The 11089-nt window shown below is 40.7% G+C and overlaps 1 protein-coding gene across 2 annotated transcripts in view; it reads left to right on the forward strand.

Annotated features, from left to right (window-relative positions):
- The window catches only part of MED23 (mediator complex subunit 23), an 84141-nt gene that overhangs the window by 52076 nt on the left and 20976 nt on the right, over positions 1-11089 (forward strand). For both annotated transcript variants that reach the window (XM_019520268.1, XM_019520269.1), the window contains 6 exons: positions 1982-2145; positions 3057-3181; positions 3654-3859; positions 6302-6482; positions 7794-7964; positions 10051-10267. In XM_019520268.1, the coding sequence (XP_019375813.1) occupies positions 1982-2145; positions 3057-3181; positions 3654-3859; positions 6302-6482; positions 7794-7964; positions 10051-10267 (1064 nt within the window). The remainder of the gene's footprint in view (positions 1-1981; positions 2146-3056; positions 3182-3653; positions 3860-6301; positions 6483-7793; positions 7965-10050; positions 10268-11089) is intronic.

The raw sequence follows: 11089 nt of genomic DNA on the forward strand, positions 1-11089 counted from the left end.
TTCCTAGCAAGAAAGTCCTTCTAGCTACAGTCAAACCTTAGCCCAAAATCATTGTAGCTGCTTGTTGATGACCCATTTCTGTTAATAGTGTAGGGAACAAGTGAAAGCAATAATGTGTGTTTTATTTCCAGACTTTGCCCCTTCATGTTGTGTGAATTTTATTTTTTTTCTTGAAACTGGATTATAAAATCTGAGCAAGGATCTGTCACTGTTGTCTGTTAAGAACCACATATAATTAAAGCCATTGAACAGTACCGTTAGGAAGTCCAGGAAGTGCCGTACACTGCTTCAGACTAGCTAGTGAGATAATCATTTCGAATTGGCTCAATGGAAGCTAATACAGCCTAATTGAAAGGGAGTATTTTATTCCCCCATTTCCAGATTTTTTACATTCAAATAGTATAGTCAGTCTGTCATACCACAAGTGAGGGGAAAAAAAAGGAAGAGTTGGCTTTGCAGTTTTCTGAGCCAATGGTTATGTCTGAACAATGACTTCAGTTTTGGGCCAAGATTTTCTAAAGCAATGTGTGATTTTTTTTTCGGTAGTGTTGGACAGGTCTTAAAAGGGTTTCCTCTTCAGAGGGTATGCGCTCAGCATTTTTTTTAAATCCCCAAGTTGACACCCTTATAACCCTTTTCTTTTATTTTTTAAGTTTTGCTATAATTACTTATAAAGAAATGAGCAGTTTTTTTCTGTAATTAAAAACTTGTTTTCAATAAGGGCATTGGCAAAAGTCCCTGTTGAGAATAGTTCTGGTTACCAGTGTTCAACAAAGTTATTTAAACTGGAACAGATTCAAAGGAGGCCACTGAGAGGGTTATGGAACTGGAGATCTTTTCTTATGAAAGAAAATGAAAGGATCTTGAGTTATTTAACATAAAATTGCGATTTGAGGGGAGGGGTATGATTACTTTTTACAAAGACATTTGTGAGGGAAGTATTGGAAAGGGGGAAGTTATAATTAGACTAAAAAACAACACCAGCATAAAATTAAGTGGCTTCAAACTGGCTATGGACACTAGCTATTGGATATTAGAAAAATATTTCTAACTTTCAGAGAAGTGAAGTTTTGGAATGGTCTTCCAACCAAACAATGGGCAAAGAACCTAAATCACTTCAAGACTGAACTTAACGTGTTTATGGAAGACCTTGCAGGATAGGACAAGCAGCTTATGGTTCACAGTCATTGTATGACGTGTGGAGTTGCACATTTGGAATTCCCATGTTGAGGTACAGAGGTGACTCTTGTAAATGTCTGGTAATTCCAGTTCTTTTCATTACTTTTTCTGGTCACCTGTTGAAGCCAGGACGAATTGTTTTTTTTCCTTTTGTTAATGCTACCAGATTCCAAGAAGAGTAGGAGTTCCTTCCTTCAAGCCATTCAGATGGTGGCCATAGCTAAGCCTGGGGCTGTTGACTTACATGCATAGATGCTCCTATTAATACTGGGAAAACAAGAAGTTCCTGGTTACAGGATTTTGGTCTTCTGGTTAGGATCAGACTGAAAGCCAATTTTGGATCGGGAAGGAATATTTCCCCTAGATCAGATTGGCATAGACCAGGTGCTGTTGCCTTTGTCTGTCATATGGAGGGCACAGTCCTTTTCTTAGGATCTTCTGAGCTTATATTAACCAAATACTTCCTTATAATTATCTATGTCCTTGTCTACCCTGCTTTGATGTATGGTGACCTATATGCTGTTTTGGGTATTGTATCTTCCATGCAAAGTTTGGAAATGATGATTTTGGGGATTCCTTGGATAAATGATTGCCCGTGAATACAGGGGACTGGATCAGTTGTTCAGGAAGCCTCTTCCAATTCTATGTTACTAAATAAGTATGTGCATATTATATGAAGTTAAAAAAATAACAAAAAACAAGACTACTGCTTTGTTTCTGTTATAGTGTTGGTATTTTTTCCCCTAATGAAACTATAACCATCTCTCTCTCTGTCTCTATTTCTTTCTTTTTTTATTTCAAGTGTTGAGAGCACTGCTCTAAGACTAATCACTGCCTTGGGCAGCTCTGAAGTCCAACCACAATTTACACGTTTCCTTAGTGACCCTAAAACAGTTCTTTCAGCAGAGTCAGAAGAACTCAACAGGGCTCTGATCTTGACTCTAGCAAGAGCAACTCACGTAACAGGTAACAGTGAACTTTTCAGAAAGGTTGTAACTTATTTCAGAGCTGTCCAACTTCTAAGTGGCTGAAGGTCTCTCACCAGTGGGGTCTGTAGAATCTTGATTAAGAGCAAGTTAAGAAGACACTTGCCTGGTATGTTTTAGCCAAGGGTGATCCTGCCTTGATCAGACTAGATAATCTTTTGAGGCCCCTTCCAACCCTACTTCCTACCTTTTTCTATGAAAAGCCTTTTTCCTTCTTGTTGTTTTGACATTTGAAATTCATATCTAGCCTAGAGACTACCTAGAGAACTGGTACGATTTCAATATCACAAAAGTCAAGAGAGTACAGACTTGAATGAGAGAGGATTTGGGGCATATATTCTAAGGTTTTTTATTCTTTTTTTTACAGTATTAATGTTGCATTAACACTAGGTTTTTGTATTGGTTAAGTTGAAGTATTCCATGAGGTAATGCTCCACTAGCCATTCTGTTCTGAAATATGATTCTTTATGAATGACATCCTATATTCTTGGTTTATTGTTTCTCCAATGATTTTTTGCATTAAGTATGTTCAGTTTACAGGCAAGATAATGTCTGTCAGCAAATTAAGTCTAAATTTTAAAATCAAGTTGAATTATTTCTAGCTCCTTCATCAACCATTGTAGTCATTTATCTGGAATGGAGGTGTTCTAAATCTATTAATTTGTCTTGACTGCTAAATTCAGCCCACCTCCCCATAAATATTCTGGCTCTACAGAGCCATACAGGAATTTAAAAAAAGATGCATAGAAAGAAAAATAAAGCAGTTGAGTTCTCAAAGGCTTGATTCACGTGGTCATAAGAAAAGCATTAATAGAAGTGTCAGTCGTATGGGAGAAGTCTAATTTTGCCAGCCCTTTTTGTTGGCTTAATATTTTGTGTGCATCTGTTTAGACTTTTTCACAGGTTCTGATTCAATTCAGGGAACTTGGTGCAAGGACATATTGCAGACTATCATGAGTTTCACTCCACATAATTGGGCTTCACACACACTAAGCTGTTTTCCAGCTCCACTGCAGGTAATTGTTTCTAACCAGGTCTTGTTCTAATTAGAACCGCGGAGAAAAGCACCTTTTCCACCTAATCATTGTTGTCCTCTTTGTAATCAATGTATTTTCTTCCCCGGCCGTGACTGTCTAAGTTCAGGTTCATATTCAAAAGGCAACGTGAGTGCATCATTAGCACTGGGTCAAAATCATTCCCTAGGTAATTTAAAATCAAAAACTAGGCTGGTGAATGCTGCTAATAAATTGGAAACAGCGTTTTCACTCTTGTCGAGAATATATCCATCATGATGGAAGGACAGCTTTGTTTCTACTTGCCTGTCTTTAGTAAGAGAGGTTGGAATTTTATGAAAGGTGCTTCTGTTAAGGTGGAATGGCCTAAAATTGTACATTTCTCTTCAAATGGAGATTTTAATTGGGGATTTATGTAGGAAGAGGGAACATTCTTTACTGGCTTGTTAGCTGATTGCAATTTATTTTATTTCAGGCATTCTTTAAACAGAATAATGTACCCCAAGAAAGCCGTTTTAACTTGAAAAAGAACGTGGAAGAGGAATACCGAAAGTGGAAGTCTATGACCAATGAGAATGACATAATCACCCACTTTTCCATGCAGGGTTCTCCTCCTCTGTTTCTCTGCCTTCTGTGGAAAATGCTTTTAGAGACTGATCACATTAATCAGATTGGTTATAGGTGAGCTTTTAAAGACTAACTGTATTTTTTGCAAAACTTGTCATAACTGTAGAACAGTGGGCTTTCGTTCTTACTGGGGCTGCAGCTCTTTTACACTGTTTCATAGATTTTAATGCAAACTTCTTTGCTTTTTTTTCATAAACTACCAAGTAATGGCTTTTGAGACATTGCTAGATGCATTTTCTGTACCTTAAGGATTGTATGATGCCTAATATTGATGACAGATGCTGGCTGATGATGTTTTTGTATGTAAATTTCATAGAGAGACTCTTCTCCGGAAAATGAAATGTTGCAAATGAGGAGTTGAGCTGTGTTCTGATCAGCTGCAGAATCATACTTATGAGGAGCTTCTATTCTACATGCTCACTGTTCAGTCTTTACTAATACAAATATTAACATAAGTTATATTTCTGTACTACTGTAAAGCAACCCTCTGACAGTTTGAACAAGGTGATAGTTTTATGATAATTCCACTCTCACTTCAAGCTTTAGAGACTCTCTCCAACTTCTCCACATCCTTTCTGTAGTGGAGAGCTCAGAACTAGACACAGTACTCCAGATGTGGCCTCACCAGCGCAGAATAGAAGGAAATAATTACTTCCTTCAGTATGCTAGCAATGCTCCTACTAATGCTGCCCAGTATGCCATTAGCCCTCTTGGCAACAAGGGTACACTTTTGGCTCATATCTAGCTTACTGTCCACCGTAACCCCCAGGTCCTTTTCTTCAGAGCTGCTGCTTAGCCAGTTGGTCCCAAAGCTGTATAGGATTGTTCCATCCTAAGTGCAGGACTTTGCACTTGTCCTTGTTGAACCTCATGAGATTCCTGTTGGCCCAGTCCTCCAATTTGTCTTTGTTACTCTGAATCCTAGCCCTATTCTCCAGCATATCTACTATATCCCTCCAGCTGGTGTCATGCACAAACTTGCTTAGGGTGTAATCTATCCCATCTTCCAGATTGTTAATAAATGTATTGAACAAAACTGGCCCCTGGGGCACTCCACTTGATACTAACTGCCAACTAGACATTGAGCTATTTATTAGTACCTTCTGAGCCCGATGCTGCAGCCAGTTTTCTATCCACCTTGAAGTCTGTTTATCCAGCCTGTACTTCTTTAGCTTGCCTGCAAGAATGTAGGAAACCATATCAAAAACCTTGCTAAAATCAAGGTATACCACATCTGCTGTTTTCCCTGGATCCACAGAGCCAGTCATCTCCTCATAGAAGGCAATCAGGTTGGTCAGTCATGACTTGCCCTTGGTGAATCCATGCTGACCGTTCCTTATCAGTTTCTTCTCCAAATGTTTAAAAATGGATTCTTTGAGGACCTGCTCCATGTTTTTTCTGGGTTCTGAGGTGAGGCTGTCTGGTCTGTAGTTCCCTGGATTCTCCTTCTTCCCTTTCTTAAACTGAGCACTATGTTTGCCCTTTTCCAGATGTCTGGGACCTCCCCGATCACCACGGGTTTTCAAAAATAATGGCCAACAGCTATGTAATTACATTGGCCAACTCCCTCAGCACCCTCAGGTGCATCTGGCCCCATGGACTTGTAATGATACCTGCACAACTAGAATGTTATGATATCTGTCTTACTGAAACATAATTCTACAAGAGCAATGTGTATAGATTCATGGTGTTATGCCCAGACGCTATCAATGAAGCCAAAAATGGTTTATTTTGACTTCTGACTAGCAATCTGTGGTATCCTTAGATCAGGGGTAAGCAACCCCTGGCATGGGAGCCAGAGCATGGCACGCAAAGGCATTTTTCTTGGCGTGCATGCCTTGTGGCAGCTGGCAGGGAAGGGGCCATGGCTATTAGGGCTGTGTAAAATTTTGGCAACCATTTCGTTTTGGAGGTGGTTCGGGCTATTTTGGCACCCAAAGCACCAAATCCGAATCAGAACAGAAAGCTCAGAAACATCTCCAAAATGAAACAAGGCATCCAAAATGGCTTGGAAAATTTCGGAATATTGAAGCCGGGCTTGCAGGGAAACAGCTGTGCACTGCTGTCCTGCTGCGCAACTTGGATCCATAGGGAAGCAGAGATCCGTGCCGGGGGCCTCCTCACCGCTGCTGCCCACCCTGCACGGACCCTGCAATGCAGAGCTGCACAGAGCGGGCAGCAGCAGCGAGGAGACGCCAGTGCAGATTTCTGCTCCCTGCAGAGCCAGGTCGTGCAACAAGGCAGTGCTGGTCCCTGCCGCGCAACGTGGCTCCGCAGGGAGCAGAGATCCGGGATAGCGTGGGGTGGGCAGCAGCAGAGAGGGGACCCTGGCACAGATCTCTGCTCCCTACAGAGCCAGCTTGCGTGGCAGGGCAGTGCAGTTTTTGTACAAAAACTTAAACAGAATCCCGCAAGATAATACAGCTAACAAGAAGCATACGTTCTGCCATGTGAATGTTGTGGTAACTGGATCATTTCCTTCCCTCTATTTTCTAGAGTTTTAGAGAGAATCGGGGCCAGAGCTCTGGTTGCTCATGTCAGAACATTTGCAGATTTCTTGGTGTATGAGTTTTCCACATCAGCAGGAGGCCAGCAGCTCAACAAATGTATTGAAATTCTCAATGATATGGTGTGGAAATACAATATTGTTACACTGGACAGACTGATACTGTGCTTAGTAAGTATGACCTCTACAAGATGAAGTTTGAGAAATGTATTTATCCTGAAGTCGGCTCCTGTCTTCTGATCCAGTTCAATTGATTTATGAAAATGAATTGATTTTAATAATTACTAATCCAGTAATCAAGTACTGCTGTAAAAATACCGGAACTGCTATTTCTTTGGTGGGAGAAAAGTAGGAATGTCACAAAAATATTCTCTGTGGTGAGAAACTCTACCTTTTATCAGTTATGTAATGACCTCCTATGCATTGTCATTGTTAACTCTAGCATTAAAAATGTTGTTATATGGCCTTCTAGTTGTGCAGTAACCCTTGAAAAGTGCAGAATAGAAGCAAATAAATGGAAAATGTTGTGCCTTTTGCAAAATGTTTATTTCAGGGAAGTTAAAGTTTTGCCCATTGTATCCAGAAAATATGTATAAGCGGTTGCATGCTTTCTCTGCTTAACTTACCGTGCTAATTAATTTTAAAATCTCTCTCTTCCTGACATATATCTGGTTGTGTTAAAGTTAGATATTTAAGAAAATGCCCAGGATATATATGTCAAAACCTGATTGCAGTGTTTGTGGTTCCACAAGGCTTCATCACTAGAATGGCTATTATTTGAAACGAGAGCATCCTTCTTGATGCTACCACTGCAAGTATGGGGTAGGAGTCAGAAAAGGGATTTTGCAACAGCAGTGAATCTGAGATTGGTGGTGAATGACTGTCACTGAGAACTTGGTAGAATTTCTCTGCAACAATAGTTCTCAGCTCTTTTTTTTAGATTCAAGGTACCATTGGATGGACTCAAGCCAGCTCTCAGTTTTAATTCTTTTTCTGATGCAGAAAAATAATATTAGTGTTTTTGCTGTAAAAAACTCAGAAAGACCACAACTATGGATTTCTATTTGAAATCTCTGGGTTTATTTTGTGAATCATGCTTGTAAACCTAATAGTGTTAATACTGTGTGGCACCCCACAGCACCCTTGAAAGACTCTCAAATCACAGTGTGCCGTGGCATCCTGGTTGAGAATCACTGCTCTATAAGTAAGTGAGGGTAAGCTGTGGAGATTTGTCACTACAGAGGATGATACCTAAACATTCAGATTCTCTTTTCCATTCTGTGTTTGCGCATGCAAAATACCATTGTAAGGATTATCAGCCCAGCACAGACATCTGGACTACAAATTTGTCTGTAAAGTACATATAAGTTGGCTGGCCAGTGTTTAATTGAACTGAACAGGTTGTCTTAGTTACCATTTTTCATTGTTTTGTAATTCAGTGTGGTTTATTTGTTTGTTCCTTGGTTTTTTTTTTTGTTAAAGGCTATGCGGAGTCATGAAGGCAATGAAGCCCAGGTCTGTTACTTCATAATTCAGTTACTTTTACTCAAACCTAATGATTTCAGAAACAGAGTGAGTGATTTTGTGAAGGAGAACTCTCCAGAGCACTGGCTGCAGAATGACTGGCATACTAAACATATGAGTTACCACAAGGTACTGAAAATGGTAGTCTTCTAGACTGATGCTTTACTGTGAAGTTAAGATTGCCCAAACAGTCCTATATTTTGTGAACCATATTTGTATTTATTTGTGTAAGACTTGTTCAGCTATTTGGGGTTTCTGCTAGGGCTGTGCGAAGCTTCGGTCCCTGATTCAATTCAGGGCTAAATCTCTGAATCCAAATCGAACCAGGAGATCGTTTAATCTCTCCGAATCGAATTGGAACCCTCTAAATCAGTCTGGAGAGATTTAGAAGGATTCGGACATAGACAGCTGTAAATGTTTTTTCTACATACCTCGAAATAGCACGCGGGCGGCTCATGAATGCTGCAACGCTGGGGCGCATCCCACAGAAGCACAGGGGGCTCCCGAGCGCACTTGGCAGCAGACCTGGAAGTGGGTCTGACAGAGAGCGCAGTGGGGACCCCTCTGGCTCGGCGACTGGTGCCTCCTGGGTCTGGGGGGCACCCGGGGTCCTCCTACAGCCGATAGCTGAGCAGGGGGAGGGTTTGCTACTGAGCAGGTGGAGGGCCCCCCTGCACTCCTGTGGGACGCTCTATGTGCCTGAGCATTGCAGTGTTCACAAACCGCACCTGGTACCTCAAAGTATGTAGAAAAAACTTTTAAAGCTGTGTCTAGAGCCAAATTGCTGATTCTCTGAATCCACGTCAGATCTTCAGATTTGGATTCAGCCGAATCGAATCGGGGACAGTGATCCGAATCAACTAATCGAGTCACTGTCCCTGATTCCGGCCAAATCTGAATCTAATAAGGTCTGCTTCACACACCCCTAGTTTCTGCCTCAATAACCTTGGAAGATGCACATGATGTTAGGAATGTTTGAATATAATGGGTTAATGCAAAAACATTCTGTGTTTACAGAATAGAATAAAGAGAGCATGCAGGTAGCACTGAAGTTCAAGTCAGAAAGTACAAGTACTCCTTCCCCCCACCCCACCCCGGTGCTTGAGGATGGGGAAAATGTATTTTCTCTGGGTGTTCATTAGGTTTTACTGTTAGTAGGAAGAAACTACACACCTAGTAGGGGGACCTGTAGGATGTTAGTGCTGGCCAAAATATGGGGGTTTTCTGGATAAAGTGAGTGAAGTATGATATATGGAGGTGATAAGGTGTGATATACGGAGTGTTATGTCTAAATCATTGGTGCTCAATCTTTTGATGCCACAGGCCAGATGAGCATCGCAGGGCCAGTCACTGGGCTAGATCAGGTCGTGGGCCTGGCACTGCCCCTTCCCTGCCCTGCGTGGTGGTATTGGGTACGGGTTGCCTGGCACTGCCCCTCCCACATGCCAGGATTAGGTTCTGCGGACTTGACATTGCCCCTCCCACCTCCTGCATGCTGGGCTTGGGTCCCAGGCGCCCAGCACCTCCCTCACCTGACTCTGCGTGCTGGGAGCAGCCCCCCCCCCATCAAGCGTACAGGGCCTGGGGCTCCCCATGGGCCCAGACATTGTCATTTTTCAGTAAAATCTCATTGTGCATTTATATTACATCTGTCAAAGGTGGCTTTTTCTCCATTCCTTTTCCCAAGAAGAAACTGTGCAAAATTCTAAAATTTCATTTGTCACATGATGCAACATGTTTCACAAGCTACTAGGGGAAAGTACAATGTAAATAAGAGCCAGTTTTCTCCTTGATCTCTCTTGTGAATCCTTGACAAGAAGGGTAAATCAGCAAAATCATATTGAAGTCTACTGTCTGTCAAGGTTCTTTTTTAAAGATTTCTTTATAACTTCCTGCACCAGCTTTAGTGAATCTGGCTCTGAAACAATATATCTTTTGTCATGAGCTAATATTTCTTAGAACAATATTAAATTTGATTATTTTTATCTGCTACAAATAAAATTCATAATCCACCTTTTCCCAAAAAAATGAAATTAGTAAAAACTTCTATTGAATTTTTTTCTTTCTGTTTACACTGGTAATAAATCTAATTGCTAGGCAAAAATGCAGAATAGTTTACAACATAACCTCAAGAGATTTTTTAGTAATGTAAGTACATAGTGTTTTCAGGATACCTGATTAAAATATATATATATTTTTTTAATTCTTTTTGCAGAAATATCCTGAAAAGCTGTATTTTGAAGGCTTGGCAGAGCAAGTGAATCCTCCTGTCCAGATTCAGCCCCAGTACCTACCAATCTACTTTGGAAATGTGTGCCTTCGCTTCTTGCCAGTATTTGACATTGTAATCCACCGATTTCTAGAATTGCTTCCAGTGTCCAAATCATTGGAGACATTACTGGATCATCTGGGAGGCTTGTACAAATTCCATGGTAAGCTCTTCTTGAACATGTACTCCTTGTTTGCTATGTACTCACTGCAGTTTCTCTATTATACTGCCTTATGAGTAAAACTGTTCAAACTGAAAACTGGTCCATGCCAAACAGAACTCTGCTTTACCAAAAGAAACTTGGTGGTCGCCTTTTGTTTAGCTGTTGTGTATGCTCTAAGAAAATAAATCTTGCACAAACCAGTTTGCTTTGTTCATCATATCCTTTCTCAGTAGTTTAAGAGTTTTAATTTGATTTTAACACGATTTTATAACTTAGTGCGACACAAACCACTTTGCATAATGTTTAGTTACAATCGTGCTACTGCTGTTCCTCTGTTGTTTTTTTATAACTTCTCAAGATCTCCCTATGAGACACTATTGAATGCTGTGTGTGTACAGAGATTTAATATAATTGAGATTCTATAAATCACTTCAGCAATATCAGAAAAACTCCAATAGCTAAAAATGTTTGTTTTGACTGACTTGGTGCAGATGCATGAAAAAAGAGCAAAGACCTGAAAATGGTAGTACTGTACAGTAAAAGTAATAATGAGTCAGTTACTTTTAGCGTTTATCATTTTTAATGTTAGATGACTAGGACTTAAGCATTGCACCATCTCTGATTCACCTATAAGTTTACCACTGTAAATATAAAGAAGTACTAGCATATAGTACTTCTGGCCAGCCTGGAGAGAGTTCAGAGGAGGGCCATCTGCTTCATGAGAGGGCAGTAGGACAGGCCCTATGAAGAGAGACTGAGGGACCCGAACCTGTTCAGCCTCAGCAAGAGGAGGCTGAGGGGGGACCTGGTGGCTGCCTACAA

Source organism: Gavialis gangeticus, unplaced genomic scaffold (assembly GCF_001723915.1).
Source record: "Gavialis gangeticus isolate Ggan-Ray unplaced genomic scaffold, GavGan_comp1, whole genome shotgun sequence".
Classification (NCBI taxonomy): Eukaryota; Metazoa; Chordata; order Crocodylia; family Gavialidae; genus Gavialis; species Gavialis gangeticus.